This window comes from Equus przewalskii, chromosome 9, assembly GCF_037783145.1.
Source record: "Equus przewalskii isolate Varuska chromosome 9, EquPr2, whole genome shotgun sequence".
Lineage (NCBI taxonomy): Eukaryota > Metazoa > Chordata > Mammalia > Perissodactyla > Equidae > Equus > Equus przewalskii.
Genome location: NC_091839.1, coordinates 70,598,835 through 70,618,402, shown reverse-complemented (window position 1 = coordinate 70,618,402; position 19,568 = coordinate 70,598,835). Strand labels below are relative to the sequence as shown.

At 40.6% G+C, this 19,568-nt stretch overlaps 1 protein-coding gene across 5 annotated transcripts in view; it reads right to left on the bottom strand.

Moving 5' to 3' along the window:
- The window catches only part of NKAIN2 (sodium/potassium transporting ATPase interacting 2), a 928,721-nt gene extending 910,241 nt beyond the window's left edge, over window positions 1-18,480 (bottom strand). For 3 of the 5 annotated variants that reach the window (XR_548477.2, XR_011522094.1, XM_070556969.1), the window contains exon 1: window positions 18,209-18,399. Coding sequence is in view for 2 of the 5 variants with exons in the window: in XM_070556969.1 (XP_070413070.1) it covers window positions 18,209-18,262 (54 nt within the window). In the remaining 3 variants the exon portion in view is untranslated. Of the gene's footprint in view, window positions 1-18,208 lie in introns of all 5 variants that reach the window. The other 2 variants (XR_011522093.1, XM_008542782.2) reach the window with 2 other exon arrangements.
- Window positions 18,481-19,568: the final 1,088 nt, after the last annotated feature.

Genomic DNA, 19,568 nt, shown 5'->3' with positions numbered 1-19,568 from the left:
AGAGAGCACTTGCGTGTTGAATATTTTAAGCTGAAGGAGTTTGAGAAAACAGTAGAAGCTGGAAGGTCCCTCTGACCTTGCCCTGACCCTTCTCCCCTGAAACAAGTCATAAAACCCTCATGTGAGAGATGCCCTCCTTATACCCGGAGGAAAGGAGCATCCTTATCTCCTAAGACAAAGAGACCCAAGAAGAATCCTAATGAACAGGCCTGGCTAAGTGTCCCCCAGTTTACTAGGCTTACCTCGTACTCCTTAACCTTTCTACACCACTGCCCACTTTTCATCAAAACTTGCAGAAACACACTCAGGCCTGTTTCTTCGGGGCTTTGTTTCCTTATGAAGGTTCCTGTCTCACATAAAAATAAATTCCTATGGTTTTTTCCCATTAACCTGTCTTTGTCAGTTTAATTTCCAGACCCAGGCAGGGACCCTAGAGGGTGGAAGAAAACTTTTCGTCCCCTACATATTCCATAACATCAAGCTCTGTATGAGTCCCATTGTATGTATTCAATCAATATTTATTGACCAACTGATTTATCAACTCCAAAAGGTATAATTCCAATGGCAAAACTTAAAGAACAGCAAAAAGAACTAGGTCTTCAGAAATGCCCAAAGTTAGGAAGAAAGATCAGGAGACAAGAGAGGTATAAAAATGAGTTGTCAGAAGCCTAGGAGCAATTTTTTTCAGAGCTATCCCACTGCAAAGAATTAGGACATTTGTGCAAATCACTTGACTGGATATGGTAAATTATCTCCTAATGTGGTAACAGGAGCGATATTTGTTTAATTCCATATAGGGTTTTTTTTTTCTCCTTTGCTGAGGAAGATTTGTCCTGAGCTAACATCCGTGGCCAATCTTCCCCTTTTTTTCTTTTTTATATGGGCTGCCAACACAGTATGGCCACCAACAGATGAGTGGTGTAGGTCTGCAACTGGGATCTGAACCTGGGTTGCCGAAGCAGAGCATGCCAAACTTAACCACTAGGCCACTGCCCCCATATAAGGTTTTTAAAGAGTTAATTTATCTTAAGGGGTTATTTTATTTCAATTATATAGTCTCTAAAAAAAAAAAAAGATTATCAATATAAAAAAAGGATGGCAGAAATGAAAAAATATTCAAATTCAATTAACTCTATAACTGAGTTGTGTATTCCCTAGTTTTCAGATAGCTCAGCCCTTTTACTCTTACCAGCTTTAAGAACAATATTAAAAATCTTAATCAGATTCTAAAAGCCATTTTTCCATATACACATTCAAGGGTCAAGGAGAGCTTATAAGAAAATAGTATTTTTTAATTTGATGGCTCCCTAATCCTCCCACAGCCCCACTCCTTGCCTCTGGCCTCCACCCCCTACCTCCTTCCCCAAACCCACTATGAGTTCAAACTATAGGCCTCTCCTACAGAATGAAGAAAAATAACTGGCTTTGGTGACACAACAGAATCTTCCATTGACAAAGACTGCTAATATTGTGAGTGCTGGGTGTGTGAAGTAATGGTACAGGGTCTCTATCTATATATACTCTGCAGCTGCACGGCTTTGTGATTTCCAACTGAGTACAATGCAAAGTCAAACGCCAGATCAAAAAATATATTTAGAGCCAGCATGATCAAATCAAGGGACAATGATTCCCTTTGCACTATCCATCCAAGCAGCATCTTACATCAACATTAGTACTATCAGCACCTGGCCTGAACCAGATGCTTTCATCTTCCAAACTAAAAATAAGATGCCTGATCTAACACAGAAGGAGCCATGTTGCATGAAAGGGTTCTTTTAATTTCTCAATGAAAAGAAAGACTGATGAGATATATATGTATATATGTACATATATGTGTATATATGTGAATACCCATTGGCTACATAAATGCCTCACTTCTCTTTCAGGTCAGTGTTCCTTATTTTCTTGTAAACTGTCAATTTACATAATGATCTAGTGAAACGTGATTGGTGGGCACGTAATATTACCCATTAAAAACACAGCAGCAATGGCCCCACTGAATCCTGAGCAATGTTTCTGGTGTAAACCATCAGCTGCTTTGTTTTTGAGGCCAGATCATTGTGAAACAGCCAGGATGTTTTTCCCTCTATGGTTTGTAATACATGCCTTCTAACTGCTTCTTGAGCAAGGCCTAAAGATGCAATTTTTAATCTGATATGTATTATTTAAAAGTTTCTGATAGAAGAATGGGTATAATATTTTAAGTCTTAAACATTAAGTCAGGTAGCATCTTCTTATAGGCTTTAAACAAAATAAAAATTGTTGAGGAGGCACTGCTAAATAGCAAAAGGTTAGCAACAATATCCTAATTAATTTCAAAGCAAGTATCAAATTTTTAAAAATTCAATTCAGATACAACACATCAATAAATATGTACCTCTGGTCAACCCATGATCTATACTCAGGTCTACAAAAGGACGATCATGGAGAGATTCTGGCTTGGCACAGCTCCCTGGATGCTGGCATGATTTATTCAGCTGTGAAGCATCTGGATGGTCAGCAAGGAAAGGCAGAGGGAGCATTCGTGTCCCACAACGCTGTACTCTACTGCTGCCACATAAATGGGAAATGTATACGTAAACGCGTGTCTAGAGAACTGATCAAGAGCACCTAGAACACAGGCAGCTTATTTTAAAATTTCCAACAAAAATTAAAATTTCTCTCCTATCCTTTTTCTTTCATTGTGAAGAGATATGCTCTTTTTTTAAAAAGTTCTTTGTACCAATACTTCATTGCCTAACGCCAGCAGAGAAATATCGAGCCAACTTTGGCTACTTAAGTGGGAGAATGAGAAACTACGATTAATTACTCAATTGCCAGATATCCACCGACCCACAGATCTTTGGCATTGGCCACATCCTTTTTGTCCTTCCTCCTTTTAATACCTTCTGCTTAGTCCAGTGGGTTATACATAGCAGATGTTTAATAAAATGTTTCAAAGCTTTTTTTCTTTATTTTGGATATAGCACTGTTCTCAGCATGGTGTGACTATAAAGACACAGATGACAACTAAACTCCAGGCTACTAAGGACCCAAATATGATATCTCAGTTCCAGGACCTTGCCTTTAGAAAACACACAGAATATTTTATCTTTTTTTTTTTCTTAAGAGAAGATGTTTTTAAGTGTCAGGTAACCATCTAAAATGTTATCAGACTATTCCTTCTCGTTCTGCTACTTTGAACAGTACTATTCAATCTGAAAAAAATAAGGCATAATGTCAATGAGCAAACTGCTCAGCTTAAATTGGTAGCGTTGGTCATGCCTCCCAGCTTTCCATTATGCACTCGTATTCTAGTCCAAGAGTTAATTTGGGGGCTGGCACAGATTTCTACGTTTAAAAGCTAACTCACTGGTGTCCTTTTAATGTCTCTACTGGAAGTGCAACCTAAATAATTACCCCACTGGTATGGGGCGTCTCTGAAGGCACGTCCATAATCTAGCTGTCCGCTGCATTGCTTTAATTGAGTGCTGGTCTTCTTTGTTTCCACTTTTCTTTAAATTAGCAAGTAAGACTGGGAATCCTCCAGACTCAGTTCAGACTCTATTTTCTAATTAGATGATTGGAAAACTTTAATTAATAAGATGACCCCAGCATAAAAATCAGGTCATACTGTTAAGCACTTATAACTTACAAATTTCAGCAAGCACTGACTTTTGCAAGTCGGCCAACATTGTTAGCTTTCAACAATCCTTTAATTAGGCTAGACAGAAAGTAGCATGCACTAATGTGTGTCCTGGCTCAATTCCAGTGGGGGATAACTGAAAATCTGGTCTACCTAAACTTCCACTGGTTTCATCTGAATACAGTAGTCTTCTTCACTCTCTATTCCATTCTGCAGAGATGCTTCATGAGGACTACTGCTTTTCACGCTGAAGGCCACAGATATCCAGTTAACATGACCTGCTGAAAACCTACCATAACCAGAAAAACAATGTACTAAGAAGTGTAGAGTATATTCTAGGAAAACCCACTTCCCTCTTCTCACATATATCCGGAACACCTAAGAACACCTAGGAACAGCATCATTGTCATTCTGCCCCTTGCTCCCATCCTACACCCACTAAACACACACACACAGACATAAACACACCCTGCACACCAAAACTCTCAGAGGACCCAAGTTCACGTTGAGGAGGACTGCACATAACTGCAAAGAAGAAAAGTTTCACATGCCTTGGGTTCTAAGTTTATCAAGGTGTGCATTGTTTTTTGGGTTTTTTTTGCCTCTATTACTGCTATTTCACCCTGTACCATGCTAAAGAAAAATGTATGGTGTGACCTATTAATTGATCTCTACACAAATATGAAGCTGCAAATGCACCTTCTAGCCTGGATCACCCAGAAAAAAAAATGCAAGATTTAATCAGAAAATCATTGAGCTAAAAGGACCTTCAAGAAGTCATGTAATTTACTCCTCTCCCTCCAACCATGCAAATCAGAGTCCACCAAAAGACTGAGTTACCAAACGAGATCAAGTTGGACCAAGAGAAATCATACAGTCTAAGATAGGATAATTTTAAAGATAAATCTCTGCTGTTTTACTAGACTTCTTTAGCAATAACTTAGCCTTCTGGTGAATCAGGATATCAAATATTAAAATGCTGTTGAATATTCTTGGGTTTGGGGAATCACCTAAGGAATACTAAATAGCTTAAGTATGTTTTAATTGTAAGTTCCTAAAGGGCAATGGTTATAATTTGTGTGTGTATGTTTCCATAAGAGAAAAAGTTTCCAAATTTTTTAGTCTTAAAAAATATTTACTTTTTCACTTACAATCATGTTATTAACTCTTATCCAACTCCATTATTGAATTAAAAACTCATAATTTGATCCAAAACGTCTCATGTCTTTCTCTTCATGTAAACAATTACACATGTATCTCATAATTAATATGTATTGCTTATCTGAAATCTTTCTTAATTAAGACATTTCATTAAGATATATATGTTGTATACACATTTTAGCAGACTATCAGATTTGGAAGAGGACAAATTAAAAGAGTCAAATATTCATCCACAATCTACTGGCACCAAAGGAAAGACATTCACCAAGTCTTAGATAACATCCACCTGGCTCAAACTAAACCAAGCAAAACAGCCAAGAATGTAAAGGCTTGATTGAGCACAAAATTGACCATAAAAAAGTAGCTTTCAAATAAATCTAGATCCAACATGGGCTCTCCAGTCGATATTCCCACAAAGGCTTACTCAGCACTCTCCTTGCGTAATGTAGGTCTCAACCTACCTCTCAACTCCCTTTTTCCTTCCTCCTGTTTTTCCCATGCCTACTTAGCAGCTAATCCACCATCCTGCTCTCCTCATTTACTACCTACCTGTCTGGAAGCACAATAAAATCATCTAGAGAGTTTTCAAGATGCCTACATGGCCAGGTTGCTTCCCTGAAGATTCTATTTCCCTAGGTCAAGGGGCTGGGGGCAGGGGTGCTGGTGTTGGATTTTTAGAAAGCTTCCGATGACTGAGACCCAGAACCACAGAGTGCAGGGCATGACTCTCACAGGTCCACAGCTCAAGGCTTCCCTTCACGATTGCCTCCACTGTCCTCTGGACAACTCAAAATCTGTTAGGAAGACAACCTCCTGTTATTTCTAAGTGCTCTTTCTAGCACCTTGCTTTAGCTCAGCAAGGGGGCTATTTTGCAATGTGGTAACATCCAGAGTCAGTTTTGGTTGTCATTGGTATCTAGTGTGCAAAGGCCAGGGATGCTGCTAAACATCCTGCAATACACAAAACAGCCAGGCCCCCACAACAAAGCATTATCCAGCCCCAAATGGCAGTATCGCTGAAGCTGAGGAAGTGCTATGCTTGCAGCCTACCTTTCTCATTCATTGATCACTCAATCACACACTCATTGAACAAACATTTCCAGTCCTCCTATTTCATCCTCCCTGCTCCAGCTGCCTCCAGACTGTCCCAACCATCCTTCTTTTCCAGCTCCAATCTCCAGCTGAACCCAAATTCTCCACAAATCCTCCCCAGTATCTACAATCCCCACAACACCCTTGTTCCCTCCTGACTGTGTTCCTGTTCAGTCCCTTATTTCTGATCTTTAACAAAGCCAAAATACACAGCAATGGTTCTTCTAACAGCTGGGCCTCTTTGCCTCCCATCCTTCTCGATAGCTAAACCCTCCACTTGATTCAGTGGTTAATCAAGGGCCTCTGCATCACACAGGCGGTGCTCCCCTCCGAGATCTAAACTTCTCCAGCTGTCCTCTCTCACCACAACCACCTCACCTCCCACCTTTTCTGTTATCTCCCTTCTGATGGACCCACCTCCTCCTTCTCAGAAGTTTGCAATGGCATCCCAGTAACCTAACTACCCCTCCCCATTCTGACATCACTCCTTCCCACCCAGTCCTACCTTGACTCAGACATTTTATTCTCAAAGACATCTGAGAGCTCTCACAAACCCTCAGTTTTGTTCAACCTAAAAACAAACAAACTTCCATTTTCTGCTTTTCCGTTCCAATTCTTAGAAGGTTGGGGGATGAAGGAGAAGTAATTGGTTCCTTTACAAATGCACGCCACCCAGTTTCTCTAAGCCCCTGATGCAATTTAGCAATCCTTTAATTTACTGCTGCCTTGCCCTCCATTCCCCACAGGGCTTGCTCCAAACCTCGGGCCCTCCTTCTCACATCATGTTTCTTATCCTACTGTGGGAATTGGGCCATTCACTTTGAGAATTAGCACCGACAGAGAGGCATATCCTGTCCTATAAAGTTTAGACTCCCTCTAAAGGTACTCAAGTCCATCCACAAACTGTGCCCCTACCCATTCTATTCTCTGCTTCACCTCCCAGTGCCGCCCTGCTTGCCAGGACATCTGACTCTTCCTTGTCCCACACATCCGCTCTCGCCTTCTCACCTTAGTGCTGCTATCACCTCTTCCTCCTGGGATTCTCTTTTCTCCAGTCTCTAGTTAGAGAAATCTTACCTGTCGTATAGCACCCCTTCCTACCTTGTGTGATCAGCCTATGAGGACATAACTGATAGCTTCTCCAAATCTCCTTATACTTATTCTTACTTCTCTTACAGTTCTAATTATTCTGTGTTATACTGTAGATGTCTACACATCTCATTTCATCTCCCTGACAGAGGTCAAGTTTGTGCTATCCAGCTCTACACTGTTTCTCACACCTTGCATTACACACGCATATACAGGCACTTACGTATGTGTGTGTAAATATCTTTACAATATATTAGAAATAATGTATATCAAATATATATATAATCTCTTCAAATGTTCCACAAATTTAAAGTAACTGAATTAAAATTGTTGATAAGCAGAATCTCTTGATGAAATGGTAGACCAAAAGTAAAGAAAAAATTTATCAACAGTTTTCATCTAAGTTTCACGGACTAGGTTTAAAAATCTGTGAATCCCATCAAGTTGTATGGGTATTTTTCCGGTGGGAAAGTTCACAGATTTTAACAGATTCTCAAAAGAGCCCATGACACACAAAAAAGTTAAAAACTACTACTCTGGAGATATGAAATATAAGGACAGAATTCACTTTATTATTTATATTCTGATCTAATAGAGCCTTTGGAATAGCTAAATAATGTTGTATCAATTGCATTAAATAAAGCTAGATGATATGAATTTAAACTATATGAATTTGCATTTTAAAAAAATGAACCAGGATGGCCCAGTTTACAACAACATTTATTTCTGACCAACACCGATCTTATTTACGGTAAGGTTAAATGTGATCTTCTAGCACATAATGAACAGAGAACAGTAAAGCATTTTTAGCTATTATCATATTAAATAAGTAGTATGGCTTAGTAAATAAACAAATAATAAGGATCAGGTTGCAATTTAAACTAATCTTCAATTATTACAACCACTAGGTATTAGATCAGTTTATGACAGAAACACAGCTTGACATCCCTTTCAGTTAGATCATATCCTAATTGCCAAAAGGGTAGAAACATACACTTAATTTATTCAGCACATGTCATTACGCTATTCATGTGTGGACATTTCATAAATCCTACTTGATGAAGCTGATTTAGTAATTACTTAATTTCCTCCCGCTATTCATTCATTCATTCATTCATTTTAAAACGATCATAACTGGAACACAGCATTGCAGGTTCAGAATCACCTCCAGGTTCATTCCTGGAGTTTTACTGGGTCTTCTCCCTCTCCCAACACCCCAGGGCAGAGCCCTGTGCACACCTGGGTCTCAGCACATGACTAGCAATGGGCCCATCCACTGGCTCCGCTCAAACTACATCAGAAAGACTTTCAGAGTGATGTATTCTGCAAAAGAGACTGTAATGTCACAGAATGACTTTTCAACCTAATAGTCGACATTTCTCCTATAAACTGAGACCACTGCCTCTGTCGATGCCTTTGCTAACATTTCTCATCCAGGTATTCCCATTACAGTTTGATATGTAACATTTTTATTCACAATTTAAGGGAAAAGCTAAGATTTTAGGCCACTCTGGGATTTACCAAAACCCTTGAGTCAAAGTAGGTGCAGTAACAGAGCAATCACCATTACCTTACTCCTGTGAAACGAAAGTGAAAACCAAGAGGTTTCCCTTTAAAGACTAAAATAAGAGAGGCATGTAATTAAAGGTCACCAAACACTGTTGCTAGAAGATTTACATTTACCAAATGTAAACTAAACTTATGCCATTTGCCTGAGTTTTAGGGCTGCTTTTTAAACAAAACAAATCTATTCCAAGATTCTCCATAAAATGGTAAACTGGGAAAGCAGTGTCCCATATTTCTAAGAGCCTGTGGAACTTCTCAGGAATGTGTTAGATAAAATCAGAAACACATTCTTGAGAAAACTCACTAATGAATTCACAGTTAACTTCATAGATTTTACTAGAATGTCCTTTAAAAATATATATATCATTTTATGTATAGTAGCATTACTTGCTTTTGAACTGTTAAGATATTCAAGAGTGAGCCACCCGTCCCTTTTTCCAAGCCTGTAAAAGAAAGAAGGAAGTCTTTAATACTAGGCCAAAAGAAAAGCAAAACTTTGGTTCATAAATGCTACCAAACAGCCATAATTTAACTAGTATCCTTGACTGAATAAAATGGAACCACATCTTATAAAAGACAGACAAAAACAAAACTTCATTAATTCTTGTTGATAACAGTAACAAATACATAATTCTATACATAGCTCCAATATTTTAGAAAATCACAAGTTATAGGTTCACTATCATCAAATTTGTGAGCAACCTTTATTAAAAAAGAAGGGAGGGAAAAAGAGACCGGGGTTCTTTACATACCACCTGTGTATTATCAAATCCACAATAGTTTCTAAAGCTTTCAAATATGTAGCTCACTCATTGCTCCCAATAACTGGAGTTAACACATCCAGAGGCCCTCATCTCACTTCTGCACCGCAGAGTAATCAAGCAGAGCAAACAGGTAGCACCTGGATACACCATCTCCGATAAGGTCCATGATCCCCATCTTACAGATTAAGAGCTTGAGGTCAGGATCACTGCGCCCACAGGGACGAACTACAACTTCCAGGAGCAAGCTGCCTCCCACCACTGCAGGTGCCGTAACAGGGGCTCAACCCCAAGGCAGTCAGCAGAGTCTTTCACCAGGGGCCAAGACCACAGAAGGCAGCACACCACCAGGACATAATGTTCTCCTCTCAGTGGGGCCTACAGAGGTTCTCCCCATTTTTTGTTTCTCACTGGCATCAGACACTGTCCTTTATAAAAAGGGAGATCCGCCTTGTATTCCCTATGAGTGGACACCCATATAGAGTAGGGTCATATGAATTCCCTACCACTGAACATTTCAGACATCACACTGACCCGTCCATCATTTGACACACAGCTGTCAGTTACAGGATTTGAAACACCTCCTTATTCTGTTGTGTAATAAGCATCATACAAATGCACACAAAGACTTCTGTTAACAGGAGAGATTTGATTCCTCCATTCCAAACTAAGACCCATTTGTTTTCAAAGAATGCAACATTGTTGGGGTTTTTAAATGTGTTACTGTTTTGGAGTGTACGCATTGATTAGAAAACAAAAGTCAGTATGAAGATGAAGGCAAACATTTAGGGTATGATGCTGGAAGAGCAAGTTTGATTTTAGATGTAGGATACAGACATTGCTCCTCATCCACTGCTTTGAAATGAAAGTGCTTCTGCAGATGCCCTCTCCCATGTTCTGAAATTCCAAATATGCTTAAAAACCTATTGCAACATGGCATCCTCCTTGCAACATCAGCAACTGGACTTGACTGAATTTCAAAGTTAAGAGTTGTGATTTTAGTGGCTGAAACATAATTTTGAGAAACTCAAGAGCTGGCCCAGTGGCATAGTGGTTAAATTCCGGCACTCTGCTTTGGTGGCCTGGGGTTTACTGATTTGGATCCCAGGTACAAACCTACATACTGCTTACCAAGCCTTGCTGTGGCAACGTCCTACATACAAAATGGAGGAAGACTGGCACAGATGTTAGCTCAGGGCCAATCTTCCTCACCAAAAAAAAGAAACTCAAGTAAACATAAAAAATAGTCCTGTATCTAAAAACAAAGTTCTCCTCATTTATTTTAACTGTCATAATAATATGATATTCTGAAACATCTTTATGTATTACTATTTGTTTGACACCTGTTTGATAGGAGTTTTCATATGGAATTTTTAGCCAAAATATTGTTTAGATGATTTGATATTATTGACTTTTAGACTGCCTGATTAGCCTAGAGTAATATGTCACTGAAAAGTGTTCCTGAAAATACTAGTTCCATGGAAGATTAATAAAGGATATCAGAAAAAGAGGCTCCTCAGTTCATTGCAGGCACTTTGTAAGTATTTGTGGAGTTAAGTGGAATTAAGCAGCTGGGGGGGGGGGGTTCTTTATTGTAGGACCTAGGAGCCGCTAATATATTAACGTATTGAGACCCATAGGGGGAAGGACACAGGATAAAGCCTGCAGCACCCCGCCACTTACCTACCCTCAGAGCTCATGTTTAGTAGAGAATTTTGCAGAACAAGCCCCCACAGAACATGGTTTTCGAAATACTGGCCTGAAGGAGCATGCTGACTGATTTGTGAATTCTGGGTTCAATTCTTAATGAAGATTTAGAGTAGGTCTATCAGGCACATAAGCATATTGTTTTATCTATTTCAAACCATTTGCACCATCCTTATTCATAGAGCCCTCCTCCCCCCCAAAAATGATGGATGGATAAAGAAAAAAGTTTCTATAAAGAAACTAGTCATTGCCACTAGGGCCAGTGGTCAAATGATATATAAACACCCCTAGAACTACTCCTAGTCTCACTAGATGAACAGTTCTGAAACCTTAAACTATTAGTAATTACAAAGATTTTCCAGAGATCAAAAATAACACCACAACAAAGCTTCACGTTGATGAAGCTCTTGCATGTCAACTTTAAGCACATTTTCTCCCCAGATGCTCCTAAGCATCCTATAGGGTAAATGGGTCAGGGGTTATTTGCCCCATTTTTCAAATGAGGAAATGGCACCCAGGAATATAAACGGATTGAGCAAAGACACAGTTATCCAGTTGTCCAGTACAGAAGCACTTGACTAGGTATAGAAAAATCTGCCTTCTAACTTAGTTCAGTGTTTGTTCAGCATATTCCCCTCCACTCTCTATCTCCCAGGGCTGTGCTTAGCACAGTGAGAAACTATGGGAGAAATTTAGATTGAGGAGTGAGGCTAGTAAAGAGAGGCAGCTGAAGGAGCCAATTCAACTCCAGCATTAGCAGGCACAGAGGGTAGAGACTAGAGGCACGGAATCACTGTCATATTTTTCTATATCTCTATTCATTGCAAACACACAAATGCTGTGAAAAGATCTTCCTTCTCCCTTATTTAAACTTCTAAATAGGACGAAGCTAGAAGGCAGAATAGGCATACTTGGTCCTGAAGAAAAGTTGTCTTTCCCATCACTAACAGGCCAAAGGAAGAAAGGAGCTAATTATGTAGTTGAAGAATTTCAAAAACAGGTCCCCGCATTCATGCAACACTGTTAAGTGAAGACACCTATGTTCTTGGCCAGTAGTTCTCAAAACCTGGTCCTGGACCAGCAGCATCAATGTCAGCTAGGAAGTCACTAGAAATGCAAATTCTAGGTTTAGGCCCCACCCTAGACCTACTGAATCAGAAATTCTTGAGCCTGCTTAGTCTGGCGTTAATTACTGCGTCAACCAGACATCAGTAGGTAGATACAGCCTTTGTTAGTAAAATAAACATAAGCTACCAACAGTAACGTTTTATGTTACGTGGAAGGATGCAGTGCAGCCACACGAGCACAGGTGCAGTCTGGCTGAAAGTCGGACAGACCTGGGTTTGAATCCAAGTTCTACCACTTCCTTAGAAGGTGACTTAAGAAAGTCGCTTAAACTTTCCGAGAGCCTCCATTTCCTCCTCTGTAATGGGGATACTAACATTTATTTCCCTACCTCATAGGATTATTGGAAAGGAATCAGCGAATAAGCTCACATTTACCACACAGACCAGAACAAGCTTTCAGTAAATACAAATTGCTATGTTCTTGAAATCTAGCTGTATAAAATACTTGAAAACTAAGTATAAAAACACACAAAATAGAAAAACTAGTTTTTTCAAAGTGCACTTAAAATCAGCTTCATTGTAACTTTTCTAAAAGAGTTTTTACAGGGATCAAAGTTAGCATGTGATCCATAAGTAATTTAAAAGATAAAAATTATTAGCATTAGAAGTTACCCTATTCCTAACCCAGGTTGAATATAAATAAGAAATTCTACAGCTTGCATAGAATTCAATGTTATGATTATTTCTATCAATTAGACCCACTGCCTATTTCAGAGTTGAAGAAAAAAAAAAAGGAAAACATTGCTTTCAGGAAGATGAAGGAAGTAATTCTTTAAACAGTAAGAGATTTCAAATCTAAACACACCTGAAATATTGAAAGAAAAGAAAACCAGTTTATAAATTTCACTTTCCACCCTAATCTGGAGAAAAGAAAATGATATAATTTTATCTTGTGGCTTCATAATATTTAAATGTCCTTCAATTTCTTGGGCTTGGTGGGAACAAATATTTCATACACTTTTATTTCCTCTCTATAGAAATGATCTAGGTGTAAACAAAGTCCTTGCTTCCACTGTTGTTACAGGGGGTGGGGAAAGGAACGCTAGATACATCGTATCTTGATGGCCTATGTATTTTATTATATTGGAAATAATCAATCAAGTTTCTATGGGGGAAAAAGGTGCCAAAATTGGGCAAGTTCATTATACAGGTGGAAAAAAGAATAGAACTATTTCTCCTGCGTGTTTGATTTCTGACAATTGAGTGTCACAAGAGATGGAAAAAGAGTAATTTTCATTATTAGCAATATTAGTTTCAAAACCACTTTTGGAAAAATTACACTGAGCTGCTCAAAATTCTGCAAATAACATAACTGAAATATATCCATTGAAATTTTAGCCATTAGTAACATATACAATTATTGAATGCAACTGATGCCATAATTTTAATATTTTTATTTCCAGTATAAAAATTGAAGTGTTAAAATGTGCTTCTGTCTCAGATTTTATTTTCGACAAGCACACACATGCACAAAATAGAAACAGACTGAGAAATAAAGACCTTGTATTATAAGGAGTCCCTGGCTCCCATTCTGAAATTCTTGACTGGGCAAGTAGAGAATGTGACCCCAAGTAAAGCAGCATCAGAGAGAAAAGGAAGTGGCAATGCCTACTGGCATTTCTGGGCCAGTGTCCACATATGGGCCCTGAGCCAGAGATGGCTCTGGCAATCTGTACAGGGGACGCTGCCCATCAAAGCCTTTATTGGAGAAAGCAGGGGAACAGTTCGGCGCAGACTGGCTCTTTGAAACTTTGGGTGTATGAAAATAAGAAGCTGCCACTTGGTTTGTGAACCAAGAAAGAGAGCTGGATACTGGAAGAAGGGTCTCCACCTTTCTCGGTAAACATTAGAGCCGAGAAGTGCGAAATTCCAATGAACAAGGAAATGAAAAACGACACGCAGGATGATGTCGGGGTGCAAAAGTAGAAAACACTTAAAAAGAACAAAGGTATCAGCATTTTACAACTTAGCAAACTCTTAGCATGTTCTTGCATCATAAATTTCTGAAAAATTATATGGAAATTTTCAGTCTTCTCCATGAATCAGATCAGTTAACAACCTCAAAATTTTATCATCAATGGCATTTGAATCTAAAATTTTAAATTCTCTGAGAGGGAGGGTTTGTGATCGGTAAAGTTCTATGCTTTTGGAGAACTTTCAAACTTATCAGAAGAATCCTAGGAAAATCATAAGAATCTACCTGCACTTTTCAAGCCACTTCATGTGAATGCTTTATTTTCTGGAAAGTAATTAGAGCATGTAACTATGAACACTGCATAAAATCATGATTGACACCACTGAAATACTCCATAATAATAAAGTTGTTTTTATTTAGCCCATCAGTGCACTCACAGCCTTCTCTAATAAATGTGTACCTCTGAAAATGATTAGTAACTGTGCAGTAGAAAGCAATTGATACTCTTGTTTCAAATGTACTTCACACAGCTGCACACACGTGTACTAATCTAATTGTTTCTTGCACCTGCTCCAAGTTAGCCTTCCAGAGAGCTCATGGCAAGAATGACATTTTCAAGTGTTAATCTGTTGAATGTAAATCTACACTTTCTTTCATTAGTTTATGGCACATACACTTTGTGCCACATAGGAGTCTGATGTACAAAAATGTGGGCGATTTTGAATTTCCTTACTTGAAAACAAAGCTGTCTTTTCAATCTAAAATAAGCTACATTCTACCCTATTATAACTGAGTGATTTTTCACTGAGAAATATCTGAGTAAGTTTTTCAACATTTATATAAAGTACTCTTTGATTCAATCAAACGTTGGGGGGAATAAAAAACCTAAAATTCTTTTGCAAGCTCCTGAAAGTTGCAAATAAGAAGTTAAATTGTTCTTGTCCTATACCACCACATCTACCACCGCAGATGGAGCGAAGATTTGTGTTACCATCTGAAATCTTCAGTTTCTGAGTATTAGGGACAGCAATGGTAAAAAGAAAATTACCTTCTTGAGATTATAAGCTTAAACTCTGGACTCTGCACATGCAGCAATCTGTTTCCAAAGATCACACCCCTTATTCATAGGAATCACCATACAATCTGAAGTGACAGTAACCATACAACTCAAAGATTTTAATTTATGATATATAGAGCCAGATACTTTTTCAGAAAATGGAAGTTTTGTATTGAATCTCTAGGGGATGAAACTCTAATGTCTTGTCTTAGAAACTCACTGTCTGATTTGTAAAAGAATGCATGTTTATGTACATTTGTAGTCTGACAAACATTAAATTAAATGCACATGTAACAAAATTAAAAGCAAAGATATAGAATCCTGAAAGGCAAATTTCTCTAGAGCTTCTATCTCTGTCCATTACTCGCTAAATGATCAAAACGTTGTGTCTGCTCTGATAGTAACCTGATGAATAAGGCGCCCATCTCCACAATACCAAAAGCTACCTCATCTTCTACTATGGTTAGTTGCAAGTTGATAGAGGTATAAATATTGCTTTATGTCCAATTAAAATATAAATACTCTACTTACAGAATTGGAGATAAATATTTCCAGAAAGTTAATAAAGTTACTTAATAAAGAAACTAAAGTTTCTATTTTGGACACTCTTTGGCTTCAATTAATTTTAACAAATCTAAGGTTTTTCTGTACAGCTGCAAGAAACCATGCCAAATGTTACAAGAATGCACACCAAACATTTCATAAGTAAACAAAACTGAGCGAACTTTTGTATCAATGAATGGTACATGAGTCAAAACTTACTCTGGAAACTTGGTTACTTATAAAACAATCTTTACTCATAACAGCTCAAAGACACAAAAAGTTTTTAAAGATCTATCAAGAGCAAAGGAAGATACATACACCTACCTACTTTTTGTTCATTGCTTTGCAACTATTAATTTGCAACAGAATTATTTTACTTAAAATTAAATACTATACTTCTAAGAAGCAACAATTACCAGGAATCTCTGAGGCCCTTTAAATGGGATCATTTCACCCTATCAAACCAAGTGAATGCTCTTTATCCTTTGTTTTTTGTTCTGCATCTGCATTAACATGGCTGCTAATTATATTAGCCTGGTGGCACATAAAGTCTGAATGGGAAAAATCACATGATTTTCATAGAGCATAAAACACTCCTTAGGCTTCAAATGTATACTTGCTTTGATTGAGCACTCCTAGGTTCCAGCTACCTCTGTTTTCCTGGAGAACTCAGCCTTGATTCAAAATTCCTGTTTCACAGGTGATGTAACACTTCTCCAATGCATCATTGCATGGATGCATGCACACGAACACGAACACACACACACACAACCCCACACATCTTTAGCCTTATCATGCTACTTTGTATATTTAGCTTCCCCACTTGTATATTTGTTTTTCTAAAATTGTCTAAGTTCTTGAGGACTTTGTATTTCTCACACAAAATGCCATATAGAGCTAACGCCTACATTGCCACAATAAAGCCCTACTATGTTCAATGATTAAAAGTCAAACCATTTTTAAAATTTAAAACTGAAAAGAGCATAAGAATGCTCTTACCCACCCACTCATTCTCACAGTTTTATGCTTTTACACAGTGAATCAGCAAATGTATTCTTTTCTGAATCATATATAAAAATAAGAATGTTTTGAAAATGTTTATACAATCTGGCATACTTGGCCTCACTGGCAGTTTAACAAAGTAAACTCTCTCATTGTTCTGGTTAGCTTTATCACTAAGAGTAAAAATGCTTTATTCCAAAACATAAATGAATATGTGGTGCAGAAAAATAAACTGGTTTACACATCACTGAGAAAATATTATATTCTTAAAATTATATTTACAGCTCCATTTTCTTTTTCTTACAACCAAGTGCCTTAAGTAATTCACAGATGAAATTATGCATCATCAGATAACTTTCCTGGGAAAGAAAAACATCCTAAGACAATATGCAAAAAAAGCACTGCTTCAGCTAAAATATTAAACCAAACAACAACCACCACCTCTCCTGGGTTTCACGACAACTGATAAACAATGAGGAACACTTAAGGAATTCTTCTACCAGTTTCAACAGCAAATCCTTGCTCTTTTGATCACTTTACTGATCCGACTCTCGGAAATCTCCTTCAGTCTTGTTGTCCTTTCATCCTTTAGGAAAGGATTGTTGGAAGTGTGGGTGGCTACTCAGATTAATTTATACTTTCCAAGGAAAGCTATTTGATAACAGGAGTGAGCAGGTACCTCCCACCTCCAATGAACTACATACAGTGGTATATTTTTCACCTCTAAACTACCCTCAGTTCCTCCTTCTGTTGCCCTTAGGGAATTTAAATTCAGAGACATGATGTTTGCCATTATTGGCTCCTTGCCTCTTTGCAACTGTACAACATTCCTCAGAAAGTACATACAATTCTCCACCCTATGGGATCAGACAACAGTATCTATTTTAGGAGCAATTACATAGATAACACATTTTCCTTGGAATTGTGTGTAATAATTGTGATTTAAAGGCTACTGGTTCAGTCCGTGCCGATGCTGTTGCTGAGTTCATCTAAGTAATTTCTCTTCAATCTACATACTTTTAAAACTCAGTGTGGCTTCTAGAGCAGACTGCTGTAAGGATACTATCAGCCCTACATAGTGGCTTGTTAGAGCATTATACTTATAAGACAATGTACACCTTGAAAAATAACACATGTCAACGAAGAAGCAAAGATACTGTAAAAACTACTGAATGGAAGAAAAGACAAAAATTCCATATTTCTCTGCTTTAACACCTGTATAATAAATTACAGGTGACAATCACGTTGTTACATTAAGAATGCAACGCATACAGGAACAAGAGCTAAATCTTGCTTTGCTTAAAGAAATTAACGACAACAAGTTTAACCCGCACCTGCCAAACTGTCTTCAGACGGACAGAAATAGGTGGAGGTGGAAGGCTCACCTCTCCTGTACCCCACAGTGCGTCTCCCCGAAATCATTTTAAATATAGGCAATATATCTGTCACCTTTTCTCTTTTATTTTTCCTTCCATTCCAATCCATGGCAGACCCTTGACTGCACTCCCCTGCCCACTATCTCAAAGGCACATTACAGAAGAAGAGGACCCAAGTGTCACTTACCAGTTGCATGCCACAGATAAAGATAAGCGTGCACCTGCCACTGCAATAACCCATGGTTTCCGAGACCCCTGCCACAGCCAGACTGTCCCACGTCGGCCACCGTCGAGCCCCCACTTTATCCAATCAGATCGCGGGGAAGAACGGGCGAACCTGCCGAGGGCTCGGGGGCTCCGGGCTGCTGCCGCCAGCGTCCTGGGAAGGGACAGGCATTAGGACCTGCTGGCGCGGCGGCGGCGGCGGCAGCTCCAGCCGCGCCCGCCACACATACCTTCACTCGCTCTGTGCACACGCCGCGCCGCGGCCAGCGCCGCCCGCGGAGACGCGCCCGGGGCCCGCAGGGGCAGCAGCGGCAGCCTCGCAGCGCCGCCGCGCCCTCGGGCATCGGGCCCCGAAGTGGCGCCCCCGCCGCTCGGCGCGCCGGCTCGCCCCACGCCCCCCAGCGCGGCCGCCGCCCGACGCGCGCTCGCCCCGCGCTCCCCGCGCGCCGGCTCCGGGGGCGGCAGAAGCGCGCGCGGGCCGCTGCCCGCCTCCCTGCGCCGCCCGCGGCTCCTCTGCGCCCGGCGCGGCGGGCCCGGCGGGCGGGGGCGGGGCGCGGGCCGGGCGGGGCGGCCGGGCTCCGCGGTCCCGGGCGGCGGCGGGGGCTGCGCGCGGTGCTGCCGGGTCCGCGCCGCGTCCTGCAGCGCCGCCGCCCCTCCCCTCGCCCAGATGGGTCCATCCTCCTCCTGCCACAAATCCTTCCACCTGCTCCCCGCCGCCCCCCCTGCTCTCAACTTCTCCCCGCCCGGCCCAGGCCGCCACCGAGGGGGCCGTGGGCTGAGGTGTCTGCGCAGCAAGGAGCTGCCGTGGTGGTGGTGGTGGTGGTAGCGGTGGTGGCGCTGGGGACCGCGGGGCGCGAAGTCCGGGCGGCATGGCCCTGGCTTGCTGGGCTCGTGTGGGTCCTGCTCCCGCCGCCGAGCCTGGAGCACTCGCGCGAGCGAGGCGCATGTGTGCGTGTGTGTGTTCGGGGAGAAGGGACGAAGAGGAGGGTTAGGGAAGGGGGATGGGGTGATGAAACAGGGGTGCCGCCTAGGTGTCCCGACCCGCTGGAGAGTCCGCGTAGCGGAGCAGTCGGAAGAGAGATGGAAGGGGCCCGTATGGCCGACTCTCCTCCAGCAGCCCAGCCCCCGGCTCCCGAGCATCTGCAGGGCCCGGAGCGGGGAGAGTCACGGAGCCGACCCTGCTCGGGAAAAGGGACTGACCGGGTGGCTGCTGGAGTTGGTGGGGAAACTGGGAACCGGAGGGGATAGCGACGCAAGGAGTTGCCGTTGCAGCTTCAAACTATTATGTGTTTTCACTCAAGAAATTAAAGGATCAAAGGCAA